The following is a 17046-nucleotide window of genomic DNA, read 5'->3' as shown; positions in this document are numbered from 1 at the left end:
TAATTTACTAAAGGCCAAAATGATTTGTTAGCGGGGAAATATATAGGTCTATACACTGCTAGCTATAGACAAATACATATAACGATATAGGAAACAATTAAATACTTATAAAATAAAAAATATAGTATAACACACACATGTGTGTAGATATATATATATATATATATATATATATATATATATATATATATATATATATATATATATATATATATATATATATATATATATATATATATATAATGGCCTATCACTTTTATTCATTACATTTTCTTCTCATATTATGTCGATTGAGAGATTAAAATATAGAGTAAAACGTAATTATTTACGGATAAATAACCCTGAGAGATTCTAGTAGAGTGACACCTGGGCCTGGTGTTGACAGAGACTAATGCTTTGGACACTTGGCAACATATACAACAAATGACATGGCAATGACGAGGACTGAGAAGCTTCAAGAATCCTTCACTGTTGTTCCGTGTTATTAAGGAGTAAGGCATTTCACAATAACTTCCTCTATACATGTGCATTTAAGAAAAATACAAAAAGTCTTTTAAAAGACTTTTGTATAGAGGTTTATCAAAAAAAATTAAAGGGCTGGGCACCATAACACAATTATACACATGTTAGACGGCCCCTCACAGTACACCTGCCTTTAAGGGGGTTGCAGTCTCCTCCACTTGTCTTAATTCACATTAAAAGACCTCAATGAAAAGGTTCCCATCCCACAATCAACTGCTTGATCTGGGCCGTTTGTAGGTTTTTGTGCAATTCCATTTCTCCTCCTTCCCGGACATTAATTGAGATTTAATTTAGAGAAGGCCTTCAGCGATGCTTTATGACGTTGTGTCATGTTTTCAGGCTCATATATAAAAAAGCTGCATCATGGAGATTAGCTTTAAAGAAAAGTATTTTTAATCCCAGACAAGTGCAGCCACAGTTACGGCAGACAGAGGGAGAAAGGTGAAGGAGGACTTGGAAGAGGTGTATTCTTCTTCCACTGCGGAGACTGTTTCTTTCTTGGGGCGTCTGCTCCACGTGGACCATTTGACAAAGAACCAAGAGGCTGGGGAAATAGGATAAAGGAGGTATATATTAAGCTTTCTTTCCTCACCACTTAATTTCCTTGCCGGCGCGCCGCACGGCCCCAGTAATGAATGTAATTGCCGCCTTTGATGAGAATGCTATTATCTGGATCACACTTTACACAGGCAACCAAGCCGGCCCATCCCGCCCCTCCCCCGCCCCTCCCAGCCTTCTATTTAACTTGGCAATGAGGACCCCGACAACACCCCCCCATCCACCACAACCACCTTCCCCCCCGATTATGCAGAGAACAAGTGGCTTTTCATAAAGCCAGTGTGTCGCTCTCAATTGGCGATGCTTGGAACTGTCTACATGTGCACAAAGGATAGATTAGATATGATATAGACACACCAAAAACCAATTTCCGTGATTAATTTCCTCCGCGCCCTAAAAGAATGGGCCACTCTCGCCCCGCTGAATTTTATCTCTTCTTTATAGACAAACTTTCATCCTTTTTCCTTTTTTTCTGTATAGATGGCGCGAACTGATGGACATTTGGAGACGGACATTTTATTGACCCAAGCTTGACCAGAGCTGAGGGAACTGCAGGTGAGGACTGAACATAGAAGACAGACACTATATTCAAGACGTCATACAGGAACAAAACGTAAATATTTTTCCAGGATCAAACAAAATTAAGTGCTGATCTTAGAACCTCATCGGCAACATGAACACACACACACACACACACACACACACACGCACACACACACACACACACACACACACACACACACACACACACACACACACACACACACACACACACACACACACACACACACACACACACACACGCGCGCGCGCGCACGCGCACGCGCGCACACACACACACACACACACACACACACACACACATTCATACAGATAGGCACGCTAAACAGCCATTTAATAATAGTAGAGAACAGATATCATGGGGCTTTATGAGGCGACGCGCTATAAAGCTGCTGTCACCTTAAGAAGTGGGAATGTGTCTCTGACTGCCTTATTACCACATTAAAGCAGCATTGGGAAAAAATAAATCCCTCCTCCTTGGTCCTCCAGCTCCACGCGGTTCTGTCCAATACTGCACACAGCTGAAATATTGGAAACAATCAAATAGACTGTCACCAGTGACAAATTATACTATTACTCCTCAAAGACTGTCATCCTTGAAATGTATTCAAAGCCATTTCTTCTTTATCGCTGAGTGATTATTCCTCAAAGCGGGCAGTTCATCTGTGATAAATTGGTAATCAATTCATTTGACTATCTAGCTTTGAGAGTAGCCCACGGGCCCGGGCCAACGACGGTCACTCGGCTAACTGGCCGGGCTGTTTGTCGGCTGATGAACGACCGGCGCCTGACCACCTGTCTCTTAAAGCTTTATAACATCAGAAACAGGTTGCCGTCCGGACCCCATCAGGACAGCACGAAAGAAATTGGCCAATATTTTTGACTGAAGTGGCATTTCACCGGTATTTATTCGCTGGGCCCCGACTACAAAAACCACGGGCAACAAATAAAGAAGATGGTATAATAGCTTTAGACTGGCCGGCAACGCTCTCGCCTTGAAATGAAGTGTCCAGTCGTGAGTTATTGTGGCCAAACGTCATTTGTACAGCCTGAAAAGTGGGGACATTTTTCTAGCTTGTCAGTCTGCGGCTATAGCTCATTGTCCTGAATGATGCCTCTGAACGCACAGTTGCCCTAATGCGAGCACTGCAGTCTGAGTGTGCGAGGGCCCGTAATGGATTAGCCTGTCCATTGGGGTATAATAAAGTGTATCCATTGGCACATCTTTAAACGCCAATGCTCTGCTGAGCTCTGGTCATACTTTAAGCATCAACCCGCAGCAAGACACACTGCTCACAATGAGGACGGCTTTAAGCCACACTTGGGTGTGATCCTATTGCACCTGCATTTCATAAGAGTACAAAGTAATAGCTGAATTTAGTATGTTGTCGTGATTTATTTTAATGCAGAGGCATGAGTTTAGTTTATGCATGATGCACCTTAATTATTGTAAATATTATTATTATTATTATCATATTATTATTATTTCTCATATTCAAATCTTCCTGTAATAGATAAAAAATATGATTCTCTCTATATATAGATATTCAGCAATATACAACCTTATTATCTCTTTATCAAGGAAACACCCTTATATGAATCAACTCATTATGGCAAGTGAAAGTTAGCAGTTTAGTGTTGATCTAGAGGTAGAGAGGACGTTGTGGTCTGAATTAGGCAGCGCTTCTCTAAATGCAGAGGAAGCTTTAGATTAATGAACGCTCTGCCCTTTGTGACTATTGATCAAACCCCAATCTGGCCAGGCCCCATTTCCATGCTCCCTGCTGCTGCTCCCCATTGTCCCCCATTCAAACCAATGACTCATGACATCAGACAAAGACTTTACCCTTTAGACATTGTCAAGTTATTAGTATCATTTAGGTTCTCCTCTGAATGGTGATGCATTTAAAAAAAAAAGAAGAAAAATAGCAATAATGACACCAATAGTGAATTGGAATATTGCCTTTTCCCATATCTTTTAAAGACCAAGTTGATTGATAACATCTCCACTGGAGCCACTGCTCAGTGCTAAAGGGATGCTCTTCAGGGGTTGCATTTCTTTCCCCAACTGTCTTTGCAGCACTCTACATTAAACCCTTTAGACCTCATTTCACGATGATACCACAGTCCCATTTGGCCGTCGCCTACCCCAAGAACAAGCACCACCACCACCACCACCAGCCCGAACACCACCACCCCCAACACCACCACCCCCCACCAAAAACCACCACCCTCAAAAACCACCTCCGGCAACACTACAACCACAACCATCACCCCGGCCATCCACCAGCCCCCAGAACACCCCCACCACCCCCAGCACTACCGCCATCAACACCAGAACCACCACAATCCCCAACACCACCAGGAATCACCATCACCCACCAACCCTAACCGTACCTCGACCGCCCCAAACACCACCACCCATCAACAAACCCCGGCAACACCACAACCACAACCATCACCCCCAGCACCATCACCCACCAATCCCCCATTACACCTCCACCAACCCCAACACCTCCCACCACACCGCCCACACCACCACCAACCCCCAACACAACCAGTACCCCATCATCCATGCCAACACCCCTCCACCCACCATCACCACCACCACCACCACCACCACCACCACCACCACCACCACCACCACCACCACCCCATGCAGGACCTCCTCGGGCTTGCGCAACGTAGCTTGCCTGTCTCCCTCTCCCCTGGCCCAAGGCAGGCCAGCGCGCGGCTGCTCCTGCAGGCATCGTTAGCCAGGAGATGATAATAATGGGATGGTTGACTGACCCCTGACCCTCTGGTATTGATCCTCCCCATTGCATCCAGCTGGGCCCAGCCCCCCCCCCTGAAAGCCAGTGAGCTGGAGAGGTGTTTAAAAAGGCTCCACATCCACTCTGCTACATGCTCATTACTTACTTCATTTACCTGTGACAGTGACAAACCTGCCTGGCCACGCCACACTTTATTAGGGTCACTGTATGAGGCGGAGGCGGAGGACATAAATAAAGAAAGAAAAGCTTGTGCACGCACGGTTCCTATGTGTGTTTGTGTGTGTTTATATTGCACCCCCCCCCCCCAAAAACACACACACACACATTTCATACAGTGTTGTCTGAGATGTGGGGTGTGTGTGTAAGCATGTTATGAGTATAGATGCTTGTTCTAAAGGGGAGGGTGTCCACTGCTCTGTCTTTGGCCTGTCCGGGCCATTGTTGAGGGAGTTTATTTTGATAGATTTCATTGAGCCGGAAAACAAAGATTGCCAATTTTAGTATCATTCCCTTTAGAAGGAAGGAACAAAACATCACAAACACAATTCCCGTGTTGCAACATCAGTTAATTAAATAGGGGAAGTTGTTTTAAAAAAAAAGAGGCTATTTTTGACATCCCCGGAAATGTTTTAGCATTCACATGACGTGACGATGTTTGGGAATAATGTTGTCTCTTATGTGTGAGAATGATTAAAATATTTCTTGGATAGAAAATGTCTTCAACCGTATCCGCACCTTCTCTCCATCTTTCGTAAATCCTGCGCCCTGCTGAAGCATTGCCCTGGTCGCCCTGCTGGGGGCCCCGGCTGGGGGCCCCTGCTGGGTGTCCCGCTCCACGCTCTGTCATTGGGCTCCACATCCTCCGCTGCACCTGTCCAACCAGCCAGCATCATAAAACAGTATTGGTTTCCGCTTGCTGTGCCTTTCCCCATTGCACACCGGCATTTCAATCTTATCTCAATCGAGGAGGGTGACCCGCAAGACATAAAGAATTGGCTTTAAGGCTTTCGAAATGGGCCTAAATCAGTCGCGGGTCGCACTGGGGGGAAATAAGCGGCAAATGTAAGTAAGCATGAAATAGTTTTCATAAATAATCCAAATGACAACGGGCCTTCTAATGGCACTGGGGGGCTGTAAAAAGAATACGTTGCCAATTTTTACCCCATTAAAGTGAAATAGAAAGCCAAATACATAATGTTGCCGACGGAAGAGTTGCATTCTGGGGGCTCGTGGAGCGAATTCTGCCGCTGTGTCAGGAGATTGAGGTAACAGTTGAGTGTAAATGGAGGCCGTTGTGTACATATGTTGCAGTGGTGTGATTGCTAGTTCTTTTAGACATAGCCCTTTCTATGCAGTAATGCAGAGGGTGTGTGCGTGTGCGTGTGTGCATGTGTGTATGTAGTGTCTGTCTATGTGGATACGTGTGTCTCTCTCTTTGTATATGCGTGTTTGTGTGTCTGTGTATGTGTGTGTGTGTTTGTGTGTCTGTGTCTGTGTGTGTGTGTGTGTTTGTGTGTCTGTGTGTGTGTGTGTGTGTGTGTGTGTGTGTGTATGTGTGTGTGTGTTTGTGTGTCTGTGTCTGTGTGTGTGTGTGTGTGTGTTTGTGTGTCTGTGTCTGTGTGTGTGTGTGTGTGTGTGTGTGTGTGTGTGTGTGTGTGTGTGTGTGTGTGTGTGTGTGTGTGTGTGCGTGAGTGATTCTCAGTGCCGGCCTTGCTGCTCATGTTTCCTCTCATTAGGCAGTGCTGGCAGCTGCTGGAAGAGGCTGAGGAGTCATACTAATCAGCTGATTGTAATAGCACTATTTACCACCCCAGGACACAGGAGAGGGACAGAAGAGAGCAAACAAACATCAATTACTGTCTGTCAGCAGGAGGAAAGAGGGGGGGGGGGGGGGGGGGGGGCAGCAGTGGTAGAGTGCAGTGGTGTTCCTTGGCTTCTCTGCCGATCAAGAGGGGCCCCACAGGGGATGGGGCCACCGGGGGGCGTGGCCGTGGGGGAAAGATACAAGTATTGGTGTCAAGTGGGCCAACAGCGTTTTATTTGTTGCCTGACACACCCGCAAAAAAGGAAAAGTTAGCGAGTGCTGAGCAGCAAGGGCTGCTCTTTTAGACACATTATTATTCATTTTTTGGTTTATTCAAATGATTTATGACATTTAGTTCAGTGCTTAATTTAACATTTTGTCTTTGGGATATTGTGTTTATCTCTCAATGTTGTTGATAGTTGCATTTTTGCAGTTACACCAAGGAGACAGCCGACGTGAAGCAAAATCCGGGGCGGCAGTTAAAATGCTATTTGGTTTTATTGGTTCGTAATGGGTGCTTATTCATTGTCCAATGTATTGACGTATTAGTAATCAATGCGGGCTCATTTCCAGCCAATGAGCTGCATCACAATCCATTTCCTCAAGTGTCTGAGTTTAGAAATTAACCCCGGCCCCTTGGCGTGCTTAGCATGAACAGGATGATCTGGTTTCTTTTTTAATGTGTTCAGTCGCATTACCATGGTGAGCAGACATCCCTCATGGCATGGCCCACTGGGCCCTGCAAGGTCTCTCCGCCTTCGCCCTCTCTCTCCCTGTCTGCCGAATTGAACCGGACCGGTCCCGCTGTCTGTCTGCTGTCTCTGTCCATTAGACCCAGCGTGGGGGGGGGGGTGGGGGCGCGGGAGTCAGGGTTCTGCTCACCTGCTCGACTCATTTCCTCCTCTGTTCTGCCTGTCCGGGTCTAGGGTAACACTTTCCCACCGCACTTTTGGGATCAGGTCCTCGACGGTAACAGCTTCCTTCAATTATGTAGCGAACGCAGATCATGGAGGATGTGGACAAGACGCTGCGGTGAGGGGCAGTGTGCATTTCACCAGGTCAAGGCCCGGGTTTCATGGCCCCCGTATTCAGCGGACAGTGCTGCCAATAGCAAAGCACTGCTGTTTAAATGTGGATTAAAAAACCTGTACCCTGGTAGAGTGGGGTGTCAATCAGAAAGCCGAACGGTAGTGTTGATTGAACATTTATAGATACAGCAGGGACATGTTGACCTGACCGGATATGACTTATACCTTTGTTTGCCGTGTTGCTGTACAGTTCTTTCATGTGGATCTTCAAGCAAAGGGGTTTGTTGTTGTTGTTTATCAATGCAGAATCACTGTTACAACCGGACATGGCATCAGCCGCATGCGTTTAGTTTCTTCAAAGCTATCTGTCCGTGTATTTGAACGAGCTGCCCCGGTCACTGTTAGATAGCGCCGGGGGGCCACTGAATAGCTCCTCGCCGCTTTCAACTCCTCCAAACGACCTGCGGTAATTAGGTCATTTGAATGGGACCGTTCTCCACTCCATCTGACACACTTTCCTCGCCCGACCAACAAATCAGCTGCAGAGAGGTTTCTCCAAATAAACGGCTAGCGGTGGGGGGGGGGGGTGGCGGGGGGGGGTTAAAATGCTTTTTGTTTCCAGGTTACTCTTAAATCTCCAGCTAAAACCCTGAGATGGCATAAGTAAACTAAGGAGGTCCTGTCAAAAGTGGCAGTGGGTTGTGTGAAAGGACCCGATTTTCTTAATTCATCCCTGAGGACCGGATCAGTCTATCAATCTGTTAAATTGGAAAGCCATTAGGTGGCCTGGTTTATGTGTTTCAAGCTGTTAACTAGAGGCTGATTGATTGTTGTTCCTTTGATGGGATATGCTGATCTAATCTCAGTGTGCTCGCATTTGCAATAAATTACACAATTCATTTCCCCCATTTAGTAGGGGGGAAAGCACACCTCCAGGCATAGCCGTGCTCTGCAGGCAAAAGAGCAGGGAACCTATTTTATGGTGCCATTTAGCCAGCAAGCTTTCAGCAATCCCAGCCTTCCTCCCTTCTCTCTCTCTGTCTCTCTCTCCCTCGCATTCTCTCTCTTTCTCTTGCCCTCCCTGTCCCTCAGCGTTCCAAAAAATCGAAGCATAATCAAGGTGTATGTTTAGAAAATTTATTGTTATAATTTCCCCCATAATCTCTTCCATTTCCCAGCCGCTGCGATGACATATATCATCATCTAAAGAGAGAAAATGGATAGCAGTTTAAAATTTATCGGTCTTTGATTCTCAATTATATGTGTTTATGACTTCATCTGTCTTCAGTGACTTCAACCTTTTCCATTATGGTGGAATATTATTTGTACGAAATCCATTAAATTCACAAGGCAGGACTCTAATGGCGCGGCTGCAGCGATTTGCAGAGGAAAAAGTTTTTGAAAGGTTGGCTTTAGCAAAAGCGTGGCTGTTATGACACAAGAAATTGCTTTATTGATGGTCTGCTCTGCTGCCTGTGCATTTGGCCATTTGTTACACGGCCCATATCTATATCTCAGGCTGACACTGATGAGAACCCCCCCCCCCCCCCTTCCTTCTAGATAAGCCAGTTGTAATGACACATGCAAGGAGCCCTGGCACGGGCAGGTAGAAGTCTTGGTAGCTTGACGATTCAGGGCAGTTTTGGTTGGATGGTACAGGAAGTATATACAGAGGCTTGGCGCTTGAAGGGCCGCGACCAAACAGGCCATAATGGAGAAGTAAAACTACATCGCTCCCTATGACTGTTTCCATCTCAACCCCCAAAGAGGTAATCTCCTCTGCAGGGAAGGCTCGCCAAAGGAGCAGGAGGAGTGATAAAGGGATAGATGGATGGATAAAATGAGCACAGGAGAGATAAAGGATGACGTAGAAGTATAAAGTATACTTGGCCACATGTAACCCTTATGGACTGTAGCACAATTTAAATGACATGTTTCTAAATTCCTCTTCTAGATGCCTTTTTAGATGTATGAATTGGTGGCCATTACCTCCATGCGAATTGCTTCTCATTGAGGGAATAAATGGCCCATTCTACTCCCTTTAGAGTATATTATGGAAGGACACACCAGAGCTACCCTCTGTCTGTCTTACTCGTTTGAAACCTTGATTGATTTCCTGTTTAGACAGAGGCTAATACAATTCCTTACAACTACAGTAAAGTGTTTCAGCCTAGATATTATTGCCGTTGTTCTATTGGCTGATGCAAGGGGGTGGATCGGGGAATCGCCAAAGCCTCTTTCCTAATCAGGCCGTAATTCAAGTCTTACCCGAGCCATTCGCCAATCAATACCTGCACAATCCCAATTAAGGCTTTCTGGGTCAACGGAGGGCCACCAATTTCTTTACATGGTAAATGTAATGCTTAAGTTCAGACAATTGCAGTGACCTTCACTGGTTTAGTGGCGTCCCTCCAGCCAACAGGAGCGGCCAGCCAGTAAAAGCGCGAAAGTTCAAGAGGTGGACACGCTTTACACAAGGACTAAAAGGGTCTCACCTAGTTTCACTGCAGGGCGTTGTCCGGCTCATTGCTGCTGTTTTGATTCAAATCCAGAGTCGAATAACAAGTATTATAGTAGTGTTGTAGTAGTATTGTATAGGATGGGATGAAAAATCTTTTTCTTTTTTAACCATATCTGACTTTATGTACATGTTACCTTGCTGTTTTTCTATTTCTGTTATGCAATGTAACTTGGAACTAGAAAAAACAATAATGTAAGCAGCAGTGTTTTTATTTACCATGGGTTAGGTTCCCTTGGCATGGCCACACATGATAACCCCCGGCTGTGTGTGTTTTGAGGAGGAGGTGTAGGGTGCCAGTCAGATGGGTGGAAGGCCCATGAGGAGATGACATGAAGAGGACACCCCAGCACCACACAGAAAGGCCCCGGTTGGGTTTGCATGCTCGGACCAGCCAGGAGAAATAGCGGATAAAGTGGCCTTTCACTAATTCCTAAACCAGTCGAAAGATATATGAGGCATAATTTGAAAAAAGAAAAAGAAAAAAAAATCCCCAAACCAATACCATTTTATAGGTGCTTCTAGTATTCTGCCTCAGTGCGTTTCTCCCCCAAGCTTTGTCCAATACCACATCCATGTCTTCTATCACAATTTTGACCGGCCCGAAAAAAAGAAGGAATTCTCACAAGATATCAAAACAAAAATCTATATTTAATATGGGAGCAATTACAAAGCGAAGTTGGCTGCACAGAGCCATTGTCACCTGCGCACATTTTTCATCAAAGAGGTCATTAGACAATGATGGATGTAAACCTATAAAGTATCTAAACTGGACCTTTTAACAAACCACGAGCAATACTATCATTTCTCTAATAGAACCTGCTGACCGTGTCATTTGCCGCTGCCATTTGTCATTTTTCCTTTTGAAATAATCAATATAGGGGTGCTTTGAAATAAATAATATAAAAGTCAGAGTCACCTATGTAATGGGCCAACAAAAATAGACTCATAGAGCATTCAGAAAGCCAATAGAGCTCCAGGGGAAGAGCTACTGCACATTTGTAATCAATGCACACAAATCACTGTATTTCTGAAGTAGTTTAGAGAAGCATATATTTATGACCCTAAATCTGAATGCTAAGAAACCCAAGTTATTTCAGGCTGTAGTACAATTCATGAGGATCAAGTATGTCCTGAGTCAATATGTACACTTGCTACTGTACTGTTAAGTATTCTGTTTTTACCTGTTTAAAGTACTGAATGTGACGATGGAGTACAATATTGGATTTTAAATTCCCATTAAATGTGTTCAATAAGATTTTATGCCTTCTGTTTTTTCTCAGGCAAATCCATCGTAACTTGTTTCATCGTTAATTCCATAGATAATGAAATCATTATGCTTTTTTTTCCTAAATGCATTTGCACAAAGACCATGATCTTCCAAATCTATTATTATTGACTACTATCTGTTCTTGATAGAATCAAATTCAATAAAGGGTTTAACAGTCCCTTAACAGAGTCGTGAACTGAGACACTGAGACAGGCTGTAGCCCTATACAGGGGAAGGAAATTAAGGCATGACAAATTGACTGGATTAACTAAAGAATTAAGGAATTAAATAAATATTTAATGAAAATATAGGTGGATTTATTTATTTGTGGTTGAATGAAGGGCTGAAATAAAGAATAGATTAAGTAATACATCAAAAAATATGGATACATGTGGGGGGGGATTTGAAGTCTTTAGTGGAGCCTGTCATAAGGTCATCCCTGATCCCCAAAATCACAGAGAACACTTCATTCAATGTTGCTGAGGCCATATCAATTATATGTTTTAAATGCTGCAATTAATATCAACCCAATTTAGTTATAACCCAATTGGTAATATAATATGATATGTTACTAATAATAACAGCAGGACAGCAGCAGCAACAACATGTATGCACATGTAATGTATCCACGGACAGAACTAGAAATATCACACAAATAAAATAATTTCCCTCTAGATTAAAGGTACAATATGTAGCATTGATACAGAGCGTTTAAAACGGGTACTGCAGTCCAAACCCACAATATGGGAGAGATTGGTCTCCGACCTCCTTCCCAGACTCAAAGCTCAAGTGGGTTGCCAGGTTTGAGACATTAAAACACTTGAGCAAGACACAAGCTGATCGCAACATTTTGTTTTGAAACTGGTTGATCAGCTAATGTTTAGCTTTTCAATTAATTTATACTTTGTTAGTACTTTGAATACTATGAATTACAAACCAGCTCATGTGGTCTCCGTCTTGAAATCAATCCGGGCTCTAATGTGTCTCCATCTTTCAAAGACAACGCTCTTTCGGTCAGAGTTAAGGTCATCTCAGTTAATCCATTGTATTTGCTTTCTTCAATTCATCCGGACTCATATGGGCAACATTGGCCTATGCCCAGGGGCCGCCATGGCGGGAGAGGGCCCTCGTCGAAGAAAAAACAGAAAAAAATAAATGGCTCGACGGAAATATGTCACAAAGCTTGACCCATTCTATTATCCAATTAGGTGGATAATTATCCGTTTTAATCAGTGTTTTATACAGTCCATGTGCTTTACTCCCACGCTGGAGCTCGGCTGCTCAGGCAGTTCTGACCTGCTCTTTACTGTTGTGGAAGCAATAGGTTTGATGTTGTATCCAATGGTCGAAATTTGGACACTTGATGTATCTAACTGAATTGCATTCAAGTTCGGGCAATTGTTGACCAAACGATAGCTATAGACAGATATGCAACGGCCCAACGGCTTGCCAAGTTTGTATCAAAAAGCTTGCGATCCTGGGACTCATGCAGGTGATGGCGTCATTATTTCCCTGCATTACATCCCTGATTCAGAGCGTTAATATCAGTTGAGTATCCAATATCTTTCTAATTTAAAGACTAAGGGAAGGGTGCCCATATAAGCTCCAGTTCCAGTGCCCCTGGGGGTACAAATCCAGCCGTGCTTCCATGACTGCATCCCACTGTGTTTGTGTGCCAATTTGTTTTATATCTGGCAACCCGGGGTACTCTGAGAATAGTGAATCATAACACGATATTGGAACCATATTTCAAAGGACTGAAAACTGGCTATAGCATTGGGGTCGGAGTAGCCAGTATTTCGATTTAGTAATCCTTTAATGATCCTCTCTGATGAAATAGCCGTCATTTTATGATTTAGTACAATAAATGTGTAACATATTGGACCTTTACAGCCTCACCAACACCAGCCAATCATCACATCTTTAAACAGCCAGGGAGGCATCTTGTGATGGCCCTCCAGTTCACCTGGGGCGACGATCAACAGGAAACCATAGACAATAATTACATCAGAGTCACACGAGCTCTGCACTGGGGCTGCCACCAAATAAACCAACACGTGCTAATAAGCCACACATGCTTGACCAGGTAAGACCAGCATACAATCAACAACATCCTCTAATGCACGACATCCAATACGTCCTCTCTCATTTGTAATGACCCCTTTAATTATTGGCCTTTATTGTTTCCAATGATATGCTGTCATGAGTGTGGTCATCAAAGGGACTGAGTTACAAACTGCTACCTTTAACTGTTTCATTAAGGTGGAAATTCTTAAAGAAAAGGGAGTCTGATTAAGGGGTTTTAAACACCCAAAATATGTTTTTTGAAGGATTTTATGGGCTCTATAATGTTAACTATATTTTTGAACTACCAAAAATATATTTTTATTCCCATCCATTCCATCTATTTTCTCAGAATCAAGTATACAGACACACACACACACACACACACACACACACACACACACACACACACACACACACACACACACACACACACACACACACACACACACACACACACACACACACACACACACACACACACACACACACACACACACAAAGAAACACACAGACGCAGACGCAGACACACACATACACACATTGTGTGGAATCTGGTGTCTTACCCCTTTATAGCCCATAGAGAGCGCTGTCTTCTCGTTATTACTCCACCTCCTATTTTAGACATGTTTTAGCGTAACGAGTCAATTAATACCAATGAGTGAGCATATGTAATGCATTTAAAAATAGTGCAGTCTGATAAATAAATCAAACAAATTGGGTGGATAAATGATTCAACTTCACAAGTGGCAAATCAATGAATTAAAAATGCCCATGTAATTATCCTATTGTTGAGATTAGGAACAGATATTTCTGTACTTTTTAAAGCGTATTTTTGAGCCTAGAATATTAGTAAAATCCATGGCTCGATTCGGAGCCACGCATTTGGTTAACAAGGCCTCATCCTCCCGTATTAACAAATAAGGCCAGGAAAGTCCAAATACATCGGCATACACTTGTACTATAAAGACATCATCTATAGACAATGTCTTTCACGGTTATAACCGTGAAAGTAGTATTCATTTTAATATGTGTTGTTATTAGACCGACGAATATGTCGCCGTTTGTAGTCGAAAAAACTCCTGAATTAAATTAATTCAAAAGGTATGTTATTATTAGAGCTTGTGGCTGTTGATTCAAGGAAGTATCATTTTGAAACACAATATATGCTGTATGTGTTATCACCCATCGTTATTCACAGTCATTTCCTTTCATTTCTAACACCAAAATTAAATAAAAAAAATAACCCTAAAGACTGATGCCTCAAGATTGCCCGCATTTTTTTAAATCGCATTTCATATTCCAATAGTCTTAGGCTATATGGGAAACTTACGAACTCCATCCAGGTGTTTTTATGAATTCATTTGTATATTCTGTTCTCCTTAGGGGTGTTAGTGTGTGTGTGTGTGTGTGTGTGTGTGTGTGTGTGTGTGTGTGTGTGTGTGTGTGTGTGTGTGTGTGTGTGTGTGTGTGTGTGTGTGTGTGTGTGTGTGTGTGTGTGTGTGTTGTGAGTGTGCGTGCGTGCGTGCGCGCGCGTGTGTGTGTACAAGACTTGTTGGGTCATCGTTCGCAAAACAGAGTGCGTGCTCATTTGCTCCCTAATTGGACTATATAAGACCAATAACCGACGAGCGCTTATTGCCTTCAGCTAGCGCGCCAAGTGAGGAGAGGGCGGACTTAAGTTTGTTTCCGCGTAGGATCTTTTTTACTCACTCTCCCGGCTCCTCTCTCCACCAGTCGCTCTGCCTCTCTCTCTCCCCTCTCTCTCTCTCCTCTCTCTCTCCCTCCCTCTCTCAACTCGCCGTCGTTCCCTTAATCCCATTTGCCATTGTACATGCCCAATCGCCTATGCTTTCCGCATTTAACTTGGATGACATTTTTATTTCATCATTAGCATCAGACACAAGACTGACACACTGGACACGGTTGCGTTGCGAACAAGACGCCATGCAAGAGCCTGGGATGATGAATATTTAGCTATTTTTTCTAATATTTTTTTTACGTTTAACATTTTTGGCCCGCATCTGTTTTTAAAAGTATCGACCTCCGCGGCGTAATCAAACATTCAGACATTGCAGAAAACACTGCAAGTTTTTTTGTAGTCCGGTCCTTTGCCACCAGGTAGCATTCCTGCTACAGGCTTCTACTTTTTATAGTTTTTTTTCCCACTGTGGTCAACGGCGGTCAGACCGCTTCCGCGAGAGACATGCCCGAGACGACGCCCGAGACGCGCGCGCCGGCCAAGGACTCTCCGTTCTTCATCAAGAACCTGTTGAACTGTGACAGCAAGCCGTCCAAGCCCCGGCCCATCTTCGCGGCAGCAAGGGCGGCCCTGGAGGGGGGCTTCTCCTTCTCCTCCCATGTCGGGGACTTCAGCTTCCCGCGATTCGAGCTACCGACACAGCGGTTCGCGCTGCCCGCGCACTACCTGGAGCGCGCCTCGGCCTGGTGGTACCCCTTCCCCCTCGGGACCTCCGCTCACCTGCACCGACATGATGGTATGTTTCTTATTATGAAGATCTATATGTATTTAGGTGCAATGGTTTTTGGTGGACGACAGTTGTTTATTGATTGGACCGCGGTGGTTTTGTAAAGTATTTGCAGTGCAGTGCACCACGTCCGCTTTAAATGTGTCATTTAGATTTAAAATAGAGGCTACCCGAATAATACGACTTTGTTTTTGCACTTTAATGTCGCTTTTATTGTGAATATTATGTGAGCAGTTATCAATTATTGATAGAATGATCAATAAAGTGTAGCACGTGAATAGAAGATGTCTGCTGTTTGAAAACCCCATGGCCTGTACGACTCAAGAAGATTATACAACACCTCCAAACACAAGTTTATTAATGTATCTCTCCTTCTGTCCACCCTAAAGTTTCCGAGAAGATGGTCGTGCGGGAGTCCTCCCCGACCTCGGGCACCGACCGGGACTCCCCGGACCTGCTGCTCAAACCGGACCCAGACGCGCGGCGGGACGACGACGACGACGATGACAACAAGAGCGGCGACGAGATCATCCTCGAGGAGAGCGATTCGGACGAGGCCAAGAAGGACCACGACGAGCGGCCGGACGAGTGGAAGACGAAGAGGGACGAGGACGACGGGGGGGCAGGTGGCGCGGACAAGAAGCCGTGCCGCAAGAAGAAGACGCGCACCGTGTTCTCCCGCAGCCAGGTGTTCCAGCTCGAGTCCACCTTCGACATGAAGCGCTACCTGAGCAGCTCGGAGCGCGCCGGCCTGGCCGCCTCGCTGCACTTGACGGAGACACAGGTGAAGATCTGGTTCCAGAACCGCAGGAACAAGTGGAAGAGGCAGCTCGCCGCGGAGCTTGAGGCGGCGAACCTGAGCCACGCCGCGGCGCAGAGGATAGTGCGCGTGCCCATTCTGTACCACGAGAGCTCGGCGTCGGACCGCAGCGGCGGTGGCGGCGGGGGCAACGTGCCCGTGAGCCAGCCGCTGCTCACCTTCCCTCACCCCGTGTACTACTCGCACCCCATTGTGACGTCAGTGCCGCTGCTCAGACCTGTTTGAAAGGGAGAGAGAAAGAAAGAAAAACAATATTATCTTGATCAGATGTTATCAGACCATCTAAGTGTAAAATAAGACGTAATATTTTTGTACGAGTAAAATAAAATCATGTGAAAGAAAGAGAAAATAAATAAGCGACGGGGGACATAGGCCTGTTCAGAGCTGTTTTCCGTTTTAATTTATAGGGCACGGTTATTATTATATGGCAATCAAAAATAGTAGAGCATTCAGACAAATATTGGTCATTAATTATAATAATTATAATAATTAATAATAATTATTATTATTATTGTTAATGATATATTCACCTCAGGAGTCAGTTTTGCACTGCCTGTTGAGTGTTTTATTAATTCAAAACAGTTTTTACAAATGGACAAAAAACAACAACAATTCAAAACCCAATAGTCATATCAATA

General features: G+C 44.4%; 1 protein-coding gene across 1 annotated transcript in view; it reads left to right on the top strand.

Moving 5' to 3' along the window:
- Window positions 1-14090: 14090 nt before the first annotated feature.
- Window positions 14091-17046, top strand: part of hmx3a (H6 family homeobox 3a) — a 3483-nt gene continuing 527 nt past the window's right edge. The window contains exons 1-2 of the mRNA XM_060073420.1: window positions 14091-15597; window positions 15978-17046. The exon at window positions 15978-17046 is cut by the window's right edge and continues 527 nt beyond it. Coding sequence (XP_059929403.1) covers window positions 15306-15597; window positions 15978-16633 — 948 coding nt within the window. The 5' untranslated portion in view covers window positions 14091-15305 and the 3' untranslated portion in view covers window positions 16634-17046. The remainder of the gene's footprint in view (window positions 15598-15977) is intronic.

The sequence above is a fragment of the Gadus macrocephalus genome, chromosome 15 (assembly GCF_031168955.1).
Source record: "Gadus macrocephalus chromosome 15, ASM3116895v1".
Lineage (NCBI taxonomy): Eukaryota > Metazoa > Chordata > Actinopteri > Gadiformes > Gadidae > Gadus > Gadus macrocephalus.
This window is presented reverse-complemented; position numbering and strand designations above follow the sequence as displayed.